General features: G+C 43.3%; 1 protein-coding gene across 4 annotated transcripts in view; it reads left to right on the forward strand.

The window, feature by feature from the left end:
* PLCB1 (phospholipase C beta 1) overlaps positions 1-13,259 on the forward strand; it is a 337,353-nt gene that overhangs the window by 264,279 nt on the left and 59,815 nt on the right. For all 4 annotated transcript variants that reach the window (XM_063391476.1, XM_063391478.1, XM_063391479.1 and 1 more), the window contains exons 22-28: positions 996-1,100; positions 1,599-1,708; positions 6,012-6,144; positions 6,967-7,020; positions 7,555-7,774; positions 10,879-11,059; positions 13,143-13,219. In XM_063391476.1, coding sequence (XP_063247546.1) covers positions 996-1,100; positions 1,599-1,708; positions 6,012-6,144; positions 6,967-7,020; positions 7,555-7,774; positions 10,879-11,059; positions 13,143-13,219 — 880 coding nt within the window. The remainder of the gene's footprint in view (positions 1-995; positions 1,101-1,598; positions 1,709-6,011; positions 6,145-6,966; positions 7,021-7,554; positions 7,775-10,878; positions 11,060-13,142; positions 13,220-13,259) is intronic.

Here is a 13,259-nt window from a genome sequence, read left to right on the forward strand (position 1 = left end):
GGATGTGCTGAGTGCCAGAGGAAGGTAGGTGGGTGACTGCAGAGGGAAGGATTTCCCTCCTCTGGTAAGTGAAGCCTGACCAGAGCTGTTCCCCACAGGCCCATTCTCTGTCCTCAGTTTACAGCATGTGATGGAGAGCAGCCTGTTGGTCTGAGTTTGTGTCCAAGCAGAAAACTTGCTGCAGGAGGCTGAGAGAGCTGAGAACCCTTTGTAATATGTAATTTCTCTCTTTTCTGAGATGCTATTTAAAGTTGTGTCATGCTGTCACATAAATCCACAGACATGTCACTGTTCCCAGAGCAAGATTTAGCCCTTACTTAGAGAGAGAGTTGCTTACATCAGCCAGGTGAGGATTCCTTCAGATAAATGCATCCTGCTCCTGACCTGGATCCTGACACCTCTCACGTGTGTGGCTCCCAAGCTGGACATGGCACTCGGTGCCACAGGGTGATCACTCAAAGGTTGCACAGCCACCTTTTGAAACAGTCCAGAATTTCTCTTTTGACAGGTGTATTCCTAAGGATGGTCACCCAATAGGATTTATACACACAAACACTCTGTGGCCATCATGCCAACACTGTATATTTTTTAAATTAGATGCTGTGCGTGGATGGGCTGTTACATCTCAGTTTACTTTGGCCGTTCAGATTGCTGAGTACTACCAGGGTCACTTTTGAAAATTAAATAAGATGTACTAAACTAAAACATCCAGACAGAGGTACCGAAACAGAATGCATGAAAAATTTCAATAAATTACCATTTTTAACATCAGTCACATGTGTAAGAGTAAACAGAAAATATCATTTTAAACTGCAGGGCCACGTGCCTTTCCAGCAGTCTGTACACTTATCCCCAAGACTCTTCTCGTAAACCTTTCCCTCCCAGAAGTCCCTGAGCTGCTTGCTCAGTTGGAGCCATGCTATAAATAACAAATGATGACAGATATGCATTGGAAATGCCTGTGGAAGGGTTTGTGCTGTGAATTGGTTTTGCAGGCTATCACTACATCTGCCTGAGGAACGAGAGGAACCAGCCTTTGACGCTGCCAGCTCTCTTTGTGTACATCGAGGTCAAAGACTACGTCCCTGACACTTATGCAGGTAACTCAGCATTGTGCAGGTGCCTTTCCCACTGGGGAATATAAAGGGTGATGGAAACACAAAAGGCATGGGCTGCAGACGACCTGCCAGGCTGGGATAACAGTCCTGTGAGCAAAGGTGTGCATCTGGTGGATCACTGTGTCTCCTCAATCCTAGGAGATGGCCTGATTTCCAGCACCTTGCCTGAGGCTTAGCACTAGGGCCAGCTCTTACTCTCAGCAGACTCCAAAGGAGGGAATACTGCAGGCACTGGCCACTGGAACACAAATGAAACCTTGCATGCAGGACACTCGAGGATGTAATTGTTCCCCAGGCCAAGTGCCATGCTCAAGAGAGAGAATTGTGTTTTGGCATTGGCTCTGAGCAGGGGTGGGTTTAAATGCCATGCAGGGAAAGACCATCTTCAGGAAAAAACACTGTTCTGCCACTTTCTTACAACCTGAGTGCTGGAGCCATAACAGCAGGGCTTTGAAACTGAGGTGTTTGCCTTGTTCCTAGATGTGATTGAGGCCTTGTCCAATCCAATCAGATACGTAAACCTGATGGAGCAGAGAGCTAAGCAGCTGGCTGCACTGACTCTGGAAGATGAGGAGGAGGTCAAGAAAGAGGTAAGGGAGGTTTCTGAGTCTCTGGAAATCAAGCTACAGTATTTAAAAGCACCTACTTTGCTTAGAAAGACAAACACTGAGAATCCCTGGGAGCTGTAAGTGTTGATGATGTGAACATCTGTAAAGATCTCACCCTGAAGGAGGCTGCAGTAGCATTGCACTGGGAGTGTGGTTTCACTAAAATCACAGTGGTGTGCACTGAGCAGGTTGTTGTTCAGAGGTGAAAGAAATGAAAAACTGTGTTATTTCTGTACTGTGCAACTTTGCTCTGGAGCAACTGAAATCTTTGTGAGTCAAGGCCCGTTGTTTTCTGGTGTGCTGCTGGTTCCTCTTGCAAAAAAAGACAACTCTGTGTCAGGAGTTCTTCCTGAAAACATTAAACATTGCAGAGAATTTCAGGGTGTCTCTGGAGAGGTCATTCTGCTGAGAAACATTTGTATATCTCAGATTACAATGTCTCTATAGATTCTCTGTGAGCAAACATGTCCTACAGAGACACAGGGTAATCACACAATAATTTAAGTGGGGAGGGACCTCTGGAGTTCAACTGATCCAACCCTTCATAGATATCAGAAAGAGAAATAAAGAGGGAGAAGGCCATGGAGTAAACAAATAGTCAGGCCTACTGTAGCTCAGCTGAAAGCTATGGGAGCCACAGTTTTAGTTGTTAGGTATCTGGGTATGTATGGTTAGCTGCAGACTAACCTGTGAACCCTTTTTTCTCTATAATTGAAGGTGTTATGCACCCAAATGCACAGATGTTGTTCTGAGTATAACTGAGAGTTCAGCTGTGGTTTCTGATGGACTTGCATGTTCAAATATTCAGTGTCTGTGTTCCAGACACTGTCCCTGGGGCTGCTGGCAGTATTTGAGCATATCAGCTTTGTCTGTAGAGGTGGCTGTGCCAAGTCTTGTGCACACCGAGTGATCAAAAGGCTCTCAGCAGAGCCTGCAGCAAAGACAGAAAATGCTTTTCAATCCTAAACTGCCCTCTGCTCTGGTGTCTGCCTTCTGCAATTCTCAGATGTGCAAAACCTCACTGAACTAGATTTTGTAACCAAGAATACATTCCCAAAGCAGACCAGATGAGTGAAAGTCATTACAATTCAGTAGCCAACAATTTACTCTTTGTGCAGTGTCACAAGTTCTGCTGAATGAGGACACTGTGAAATGCTCAATAGTATCTTAGACATTTATCTGGGACACACTACACATGAGATTCTATATTAATAGCAAAGCCTTTTTTTAACAGAATCCTTTAAATACCTTAGAGGTCATTTTTACTTTTGAAAAACTACACGTATATACAGGCTTATTTGTTAGTTAGACAAATTCTTGTCATAGAGTATCTTCTGCAGCAAATGGAAGAAGGAGAGTTGACTGCCAAGGAGCTTGAAAGCTCATAGGATAAAGGAGGTTGTTTTAAAGAGGCACAGAAATATTTTGGAAAAGAAAACTGTAGTGGTTATGGTCTGTTTGCTAAAAATGTGCAATGGTTGAGTTAGCTGCAGCACCAAGGAGCAGGGACAAAACCGCCACTGTAAGTGTCAATCTGAATTCACCACAGTCACCTTCTATTTTAAAGGCACCTTTGGGTAAGATATTTTGGTCTGTACTTGGAAACCTTGAATTCCCTGACCGTGTTTTGTGATGATAACATTTTCCTCATCTGTCAGTCTGTTTTCTTCACTTTTATTGGCCCACAACAATCACACCAATCAATAGTTGCAAGCACATTTGCTGAACAAACCCAAGGGTGTTTGCCAGAAGTGCACACCTGATTGCACCTGGATCCTCATTCCCAATGCCCACTAGAACTGATTGTGTGCAAAGCTGAGCTTCTCCCAGCACAGATTCCACTCCCCACACCTCTTTCCTGCCCCTCACACACATTTTTGATCTGAGCAGCTGTCAGAGGAGCGCTGAGAGGTTTTTGCTTTGCTTTCCTTGCTGTAGAAGTTTAAACTCAACCTCTGTAGGACATTCCACAGGCTTCTTACAGAACAACAGTGAAATAAGCTACCCAATAGTGAATTGTTTTACACAAATAAATCAGCCTTTCTTCAGGCTTCACATTAATGTCTGTTAATGGTCAGTGTAATCACATAAACAAAGAATGCTGAAGAACTGACTGAGGTTCCAGCATCTTTTCTGCATTGATTTACAAAGTTCCCATCATAAATATGACAGAAGTTCCTACCTTTACTCTTCTTGGTCAGTCCTTTCCAGCCTGGCCTGAGGGGAGCTGGTTTTGGGGGATGGAATGCCTGCAGTGTGAGTTTTGCACCTTTCAGTGAACACATTGTAAATCTCTAAGAGCACACAGGTAGTGAAGGTTGCCCTCTCTTCCCCTGCCAAGTGTCCCTTACACACAGGAGGAACAATCCAAAGGAATTTGCAGAGAATTCCTTGGTAAGAACTAATCCCAGCCTGAAGCAGGTCCTTTTCTCTGTAGAAATAAAAATAGACCATATAGATTCCCCTAATGGGTATGGATCTGCTTGGTAAATGCACTGTATTGCAAAAGACATGGCAATGTGAAATAGAATCCAGTTTATGTGAATAGTAAAACTGTAAATTAGGAGGCTGGATTACATCATGTTTTAAAAACAGGCTAAAAGGAAAAATCCTTTTTTTAAAAAAGAAACATCATGTTTATTTTAGCATTCTTTTAGCATAGTGTGATGAATTATGGGAAGAGAAAGTGCTTTTTAATGAGATTGGATTGCTTGATGTAGTGAAAATTATTCCTTGTTCACTTCATGATCCTGCCTCACATTTCTGCTTCAGTTTCTGAAAGCAGATGTTTTATGTCCCAAACTGACAGGTTATATTAATAGTTCCTCAACAAGCTGAGATGCAGCATTTCACAGCACATAAAAACTCAAAAGAAGATAATACCCACTTCCCATGCAGTGGGGCACAGAGCTGCCAGGAGTTAGGATTTCTGGCTTTATTTGTATTAAATGTTGATGATCTGTGTAGCAAACATAGTTTTCATTAAACTAGTGAACTGCAGCCTGAGGAGAGCTGTGAGGATAACCACAGCTGTGTGTCACAGCTACAGCTTTTGCCTGCCACATTGTCCCTCTGTTACAAATGTTGGCTAAATGAGGTTTTCCCATATTTGATTGCAGTTGTTCCTGCTTGATGTAAATGAAACTGTTGGCACTGGTTTTCAATTGCATCATGTTTCTGCCTACAGTATCTCTCTCCTGTAATTCTGGGAGGAATAGGCTGTTGAGACAGGAATTGTTTTGCAATATGCAGTGCAACGTCAGGGCCAGGCTGAAGGAAACCAGCAGCAGGAGCAGCACAAAACAGTTGGATCTAAATCTATTTTGCCTCTGCTGATGCAGCACGGGCTGATATTTTGCAAGTGGAATAATCACGGGGCAAAAAAACCCCAACAGTGGTATCCTGCCTCTGCATGTAATGTGATTACCATCAAAGCAGGAGATGGAAGCAGCTGAAGGAACAGATCCAGAACTTCCCCGAGACTCCATGGCAACAGGCCCCTCGCAGGGACAGCAGGAAGCGCGGCCTGGCCATTTCAAAATAAAAATTGCTTTGAATGACCTTCTGTTTGCTGAGGGCCAGGTGCCTGCTTAAAACCTGATGGTCACAGGGACAGTTTCAGAGGTTCAGTGTGTAGTTCAGTGCACGCTGCAAGCCTGAGCCTTTAGGAGACTGGAGAGAAGGAAAAGATTGTGGAAAATGCTTAAATATTTGGATACCACAGATGTGTTCATGCAGCAGAATGGAGGTACTGTTTATACTTTATCCTGGGAGTGTAGTTACAAGAATGTAAGATCTTGGGAGTCAGAAGGATGTTCCTGTTCTGTGAGAATGGTGAATAATGATAGTGCTGTGTGTATCTATGAAATTTAAAAGTAATCTTGCGTACGTGTTTTGTTCACAGCAGGGAATTGAGGAGCATTCTCCTGCCAGCACCTACGTTATTTCTAGAAAGGTTTTATGGCTCTTCACTGCAATACAGCCTTCACATCTGGTGCAGCTAATATATGTTGTACTGAAAAATGTCCCTGATGAGTTATATCTGCTTAAAATACTTTTTCAGAATAATACATGCTCCATTTCTTCTTGAAATCCACCCTGCACAAATGAGCCACCTGGGTTATCACAGTTTTTGAGGATGTCTTCGTCTATTGTTTTATTTTAGAATGATTTTTAGATACAACATTTGCAGAATTTTACATTTAAAAACCAGGCTAAACGGAACTTGCAAATCAATTAAGTCTGTGAGTTGGGAAGAATAATGTGAATTATCATGTGATTTCAGATTGACCATGGGGATGCACCGTCAGAAGCTAACAATGAACCCAGGCCAACACCAGCAGAAAATGGGGTAAATTTCACTGCCTCCCTCACACCGAAACCAGCAACTCAGGTTGTCCACAGCCAGCCAGCACCAGGTAAAAACAAACAAACAACAAAACAAAGGAAAAGAAAAAAAAGTCTCATCTTTTCAAAATGAGTCTGGGTGATAATTTTCAAGTGCTTTGTGTTTAAAGAACAAAGGTGGGAAACTGTGTGTGTTTGTTTGGTTTGTCTAAAATAGGTAGACACTTTCACCACTTTTCTCTGCTTCAAATATACAAATATCTTCTACTTAACAGTTGCATTACTGTTGAAACTGAAATTCATTACAAGCAAGAAAATGGGCTGGGTTTTTTTTGTTGTTGCTGCAAGTACAGGAATCTCTTGGAATTGTTTTACACCTATGCCTAATTTACGTAGTTCCATCTTAGTCCACACACAAAAGACAGTCTTAGGCACTCCTGTGTTTTGTATTGGCACATCTCCTATAGCCAATGCTTGTTGAGCACAGTGTTTATCATTTCGTGGCTGCAGTCTCTCCAGGCAGGATCTGACTGACTTCCAAGGAGCTGCATTCATCCTGTGTGCAGGAATTTTGCACTGACTCATAATATCTAATATAGTTGTACTGTCAGCCCAATGCCACTCAAATGGGTCGTGTGAGTGATATCAGGAGTTCAATCCTCCTTATCAGTAACACAACACAGCTCAGGTGGGTTTCTGGAAGGTCACCTCTCTGTGTGGATGTTTACATGTTGCTCCTCTCCTGCTCAAAAGATGTATTTTTTCCAATGATTAATAACTGCCCGTGTCAGGGTGTGTCCTGTGTCACCTGCTGTGTTTAACACTCAGTCAAGCAGCACAGTCGTGGCTGTGGTTTTAAAAGAACTGGAATTAAACATCTCCTTTACCCCTAGGTTCTGTGAAAGCACCTGCAAAGACAGAAGATCTTATCCAGAGTGTCCTCACAGGTAATAATTACACAGATTACACTGCATGAATGATAAGCTTTCTTGTCAAGAAAAACATGTTTTTTATGAAGTAGGCCACCTGGCTTAGGCATTTCCTCCAGTGATTAGGACTGCAGTAACTCCTAGAAAATGTACAAGAAATGTGGAAATGCCAAGTGTTATTCCTCAGGTTTGAAGTAAACAATGTTTGGGCACATCTCATGAGATGGGGTGCAAACAGGGAATCTTTGGAAATTGTTGTAGTCTCAGGAGTACCAAGTTACCATCCAGCACAGAAAAAGGAGCAGCATTATTGTGAGAACAGAAGCTAAAACTGTTCTGACTGTAGTGAACAGTAGTGGAACCGTTTTATCCCACAGCTTTCAAGCCAGTGAGCTTATTTCAGGTAAATCTACTCAGTTTATGCCATATTTCCTTTACTCACAGTAAACAAGCAGGTTTTGTTTCATTCCTGCTCATGGCAATCCCTGGCTCCTCTGGCTGAAATCCTACACTGCTGGAAAATTGAAGTGGCTTTTGTTATTCTCATTGCAGAAGTGGAAGCACAGACCATTGAGGAGCTAAAACAACAGAAGTCCTTTGTTAAACTTCAAAAGAAGCACTACAAGGAAATGAAGGACCTGGTGAAGAGGCACCACAAGAAAACCACGGACCTGATCAAAGAGCACACGGCAAAGTACAACGAGATCCAGAACGACTACCTGCGGCGGAGAGCAGTGCTGGAGAAAACTGCAAAGAGGGACAGCAAGAAAAGGTGGGTGAAACACACCCTGCCCCCTCCGTGTGCTCCTGGAGATCTGCACTCGGGCCTTCTTTGACAGTGGAGAAATCAGATGGAGGTGACAGAGCACGGAAAAAATCAAAAGCAGCAGGTTCCTGGTTAGTGGGGCATGAGAGCTTTGGCTCCGAGTTAGAGCCTTGGAAAACTCAGGCCACAGCAGAAGGCATGAGATGTAGAATTAGGGGAAAGAAGCACCTGCAGATAATAAACATCTGACTGCTGCTTGAATCCTGACTGATCCAGATCACTTGGGGATCCCTTAAAGATTGCCTGGCTCTGCCTCTGCATGAACACCCCTTCTGTGCTTTCTCTTTCCAAGCCTTGCACCACCCTGTCTCTTTCTCTGTCCTGATACAATCTTTATGTTATTTATTTATTGATTGTTTCTTTTTATCAGTTTGAAATGCAAAGGCTGCAATGAATTCTTACTAACCTTTCCACAATTATTGCCTTGTTCCTATGGTAAGGAACTGTATGTTAATAAAGATCAATTCATAACTCCTGACAAAGCATATACACACAGAGCCAATCACTGTAGGTACTCTTGCAACTGAACTTTCATTTCTCCCATTGGTGCCTCCTTTTTAACATCATTTCTTTTTTAAAGTAACTAGATAAGCACAAAAGTCCTCTTAACTTTTACATGACATTGATGTAGCTGCAGTTCTTCAATATGATGATATTGAAGGAACTTTAAAAAAAATTACTTTTTGGTAGGAGATGACCAGAGGAAAAAGCTGCAGGCCTGCTCTGGCTGCCAGCCTTGTTGATAGTACCTCTAAATGTAAGTGACTGGGACCCAGGCCATAACTTGTCCCTGGGCAGGAGCTTATTCATTTCTGCTTTCCTGATGACAGAATGTCATTGGGCTTAATAAGAGCTTGACACTCAAAATATATCTGTGTTCTGCTGGCCTTCACTGCTGCCAGTTTTCAGGCTCCCAGGTTCTGTACTTGAGTTTAACAAACTCCCTTTAATGACTGGCTGTCAACTGCAAGCACAGGGATATTTTATCTGCAGTGTTTTCCATCACCAGTGTGTGACAGACAGTGGCAGGCAAAACAACAGCACATTTCTGTCTTGCCTCCTATTCACATCTAAGCAGAAAATCAAGCTGAATAAATAAAATGACTCAATTGTTTTTGAGCAAAAAAGGATTTGAGATTTTTTACTGGGTTGTGATCTGACTGCAAACCATTGGTGATGTCAGGCAGTAAAACCCTGCAGTCTCCTATGTGGAGCTGCCACAGAGGTGTCAGAGACGTGGAGTTTTATGTACAGATACAGACAAGTCTGGAGGTTAAATTTTAAAAAAGACACAAATATGTTTTCAGGGATTTTGAAGCTTGCAAATACATATTATCTCAAGCAGCAGCCTTTAATAGAGCACTGCATCCCGAGCAGAAAGGGGATTTTATCATTTTAATTTATTGCTGGCACTATTTGCCTGTAGCTGCAAAGTATAAATCACTGCTTCACAGCAGTCCCTGTATCTGATGGCCATAAAAATGTGTTGTCTCTGGTCAGGAGCAATCTCTGCTTTTTGCCCTTGTCTAAAATTCAGCCAAGAGTCAGTAAAGCCATTGTCTACAGGAAGTTTGAAATATTTATTTATACACATGCACAAGTGTTTTGTTGGTGTTGCTCTGAAGTTTCTATAATGATCATGACCCATTAAAAACAGCCAATATTTTAGCCAGTGTTTAGAAATAGGCCTGATTTCTTTTTTCCAGAATACAAGAGAAATGTCAGCTTTAAAATACGTGTTGTGTAATGGCATAATATGCTGACTGCAATATTCATTAACGCTGTCTTCTGGCTCTGTAATGTTTAAATTACCCTCACCCATCACACTGACACCACTTAACCTCTTAGCAGAATATTCAAATACAATAAAAATACAAGAAATAAAAGGAGGCTACCTTGGGCTTCGTGTCCTCGGACGGATGAAAGCAGGATCACATTGTTTCAGGTGAAGTAACTCTAAGTGACAGCAGCTGCACACTTGAACCTGGGAGAGAGACGAGAGGCAGAGCCAGTTCTCTGCATTGTAATCTCAGCACATTTCTGAGGAGCAAACTCATTTTTCTCCCCGTGTCAGCCCTCCCTGTTCAAGGTTTTGTTGTTTTGTCCATCTCCTGCGCTGTTCTGACGTTTCCCAGGCAACTGATTCAGCACCTGAGCACGGCAGTAAACACAGCAGCAGAGCGGGGACACGGCATAATCTCATTTTTTTAATGTATTTTCCTTGGGTTTGGTTTAATGCTGGCCTGAGAGTGATACTGGGTTTGCTGCTTATTTTTCTCATGGGCAGTTAAGTGTCATCATATCTCCTTTCACAGTTACATCTGTCCTTCCTTCTGTCTTAACAAAGAGTGAAACAGACCCGAACTATTCCTTAGTGTTGCTTTTTAGCTCCCTTATTGTTTTTCCCTTGCTCCTGAGAGTCGCCTGTGTGAGGTTTGCTCCCCGCTGGGGTGTGAACTTTCCCTCTGAAGTCCACAGCCCATGGAGCACTTTCCTGTGTGTGCTATGCATGGCATTTCCTGAAGGGGGGGGAAAACACCAAATAAAGGGATGTTCCTACCATGTGAAGCATTGGGTAAGTGCAGATGTAACGCTAGGCTTTAAAATTTATTGCTGAGTGCTTGCAGGGATGACTTGGTTTCCAAAATCCTCGGCGTTCACCCTTCCTGCTGTAAGCTCTGCAGCTTTGAAGTTCAAGTTGTGTCTGGAAGTGGATAAACAAGTTGCATGAGCATCTCTTCATGGGAAAGCTTGGCAGTTGTGTTTGTAGCTCACTTGTAGTGAGTCTGGTTGACACCACCCTGGTGGATCAGTGAAATGAGGCTTAAAAGCTGTAGCCATCCCACTAATAAATCACTAATAAATTCTTTTAAAATAAATTATTGAACTTACTAGGGCTAAAAACACCTATCTTCTTGCTCTGTGTGTGGTGCTGAGGAACTTATTAATGGACTACTTATAAGTGACCTAAAAAGGCAAATTTAAACAAATACAGGCAGGGTGTAGGTGCCTGGTGACCGAGACCCCCGGGGTGTGCTGTGTCCTTGCAGGTCCGAGACGAGCAGCCCCGACCACAGCTCCTCCACCATCGAGCAGGAGCTGGCTGCGCTGGACTCCGAGATGACCCAGAAGCTGGTGGAGCTGAAGGAGAAGCAGCAGCAGCAGCTGCTGAACCTCAGGCAGGAGCAGTATTACAGTGAGAAGTACCAGAAGCGGGAGCACATCAAGCTGGTAGGTTTGTGGTGTGGAGCTCGGGGTGAGCACTGACGGCACCGGGACTAATTCTCACTGAGTGGGGCTCCCTCCCACTTGGAGTCCCTGCCAGGGCCTCACCTCCCTGTGCTCTGCTGCAGCTTCAGGGGCTCTTGTGTCACTTTGTCACTGACACTTCCAACAGCTTGGAAGGCACAAAGGCAACAGGATTATTGTACCTCTGGTTACATAACTCTCATCTTCCTGCAGCGTTTGGATGATGCTCCTGTTTTGTTCTGCCACTTTTTCAAACCTGCAACACACAAGGAGGCAGGATTAGCCAGAAAATAAATCAAAACACCATGAAAATAGCTTCAAACATTCCCCAGGACAGAGGGTTGTGCCAAAGAGTGTTCCTGTGGCAGATGAAGGCTTTAAGGGGATGCAGGACATCAGGACATATTCTGTATATGGTGAAGAAGTATTTGCATTCATTGGTCCAAATCAGCTTTGTTTTTACAGCTGGAGTTTGGCTGACAGCTAGAGCAGGATCATAGGCCCTCTGAGCTGAAATAGAGGAGCTTGGGCAGATGGAAGCTGATGCTAATGGATATTTGTAGGCAGAAATGAACATTTTTAAAGGGTATTATGGGAGTGCAAGCTGTTTCTCAACTCCAGACAAGCCCCTCTTGCAATTTTTTCTGTTCCTGATGTTTTGCCTCACTCCTGTTGGGTGAAGTGATTTGTCTCCTGCGCCCTGCCAGCAGCAAAGAGCAGGTCAGAGGAGTGATTTGTGTGTGGATACTGCTCAGCAAGGCCCCTGCACAGCAATTTCCATGGATCTCAGCACGGAGCTGTGGTGTTTATCCCCATCCCTGTGTGAGTCACAGCTGCTGCAGGGTGGGGTATGGGCACAGTTACCTGCACCACGGGGGACAGTCCCCATCCCAGTAACAGCTGGTGGCTGCATCTCAGACATTTCAATCTGTATAGAAAAGAACCATTTTAGACCCTCATAGTTGGGCTTACAAGGCAAGTAACTCGTTTCTCATTTCAAAATGGAAAATGGCATTTCTCAAAGCACAGTTACATTTCTGGCATCTTCCTGTTTCTGGTGGCACAGTAAATGCATTTTTAGCACAGAACTTTTGGGCAGTTTTGCCTCTGAGCTTTGCAGGAGTTAATATTCCAATTAAAATTTGCCTTTCAGCTGAGACATTCTTTCTGATGGCTTTCTTTTAGAGGGGAGCCTATTGTTGGTACCTTTCTACTTTGATCTAAGGAATGAAAAGTTGGATCAGACCAGCTATGCCTTGTTATACATTCCTGGTTCATCTCCCTCAGAGGATGATTTTACAAAATCAGACTTACCTAGAAGGGTGATCAAACCAAATGGGTCTCATTTCCCACTTTATTCACTGTTCATTGAAGTGGCACAGGAGCCCTGCCCATGACTCCTCTCCTGCCAGCATCCCCACCACAGGCCTGGCTTTTGTTACTGGTTTGGGCACAAAGGAGATTGAAACCACAGCAGATTTCAAACCAATGGCTCGGAGCTTTTCCATTCTGTGACCAAAATGTAGGTTGTGCTTCTCTGTGCTTGGCTTTCGTAACTGATTTTTGACATCCTGATTTTCAACGTGCCCCTGACCACCCCAAAATCCAAACCACTCCTTGTAATAACCCTCATTACAAGAGGAATGTTTTCAGCCCTCCCAGAAAACCCTGGATATTCAGTGACACAGGAATTCAGTTGGCAATTAGCATTGTGTAAATTCAGTTTGTGACCCCTTATGATTTTTCACAGGCATTTTCATTCCTAGCAAAGGTAAAATACTCAACATACATTTTGGTTTTACATTTAATATGGTGAATCTGTATCACTCTGATGTACAGAGAAGTAGCAGTTTCTGTGTGAGTTGGATATGCACCATTCTGGCTGAACTCCACAAGTGAATAATGTTTACACTGATAATAATGTTTGCTGGCTTTTGATCGCTGGAAATTAATCTGGGAATGGCACAGCACTTTTGTGTCTGCTGCAGACCTTTGAGGACATTTAGCTGTCTCTGTGATGTTTAGCTGAAAATACATATTTTTATTTCTTGGGATATTTTTCTAGCTGATTCAGAAGCTGACAGATGTAGCAGAGGAGTGTCAGAACAACCAGCTAAAGAAACTGAAAGAAACATGTGAAAAGTAAGTGCTGTTCCCTTTATCATTGATTGCTGCTCCTTGT

This window comes from Prinia subflava, chromosome 2, assembly GCF_021018805.1.
Source record: "Prinia subflava isolate CZ2003 ecotype Zambia chromosome 2, Cam_Psub_1.2, whole genome shotgun sequence".
NCBI lineage: Eukaryota > Metazoa > Chordata > Aves > Passeriformes > Cisticolidae > Prinia > Prinia subflava.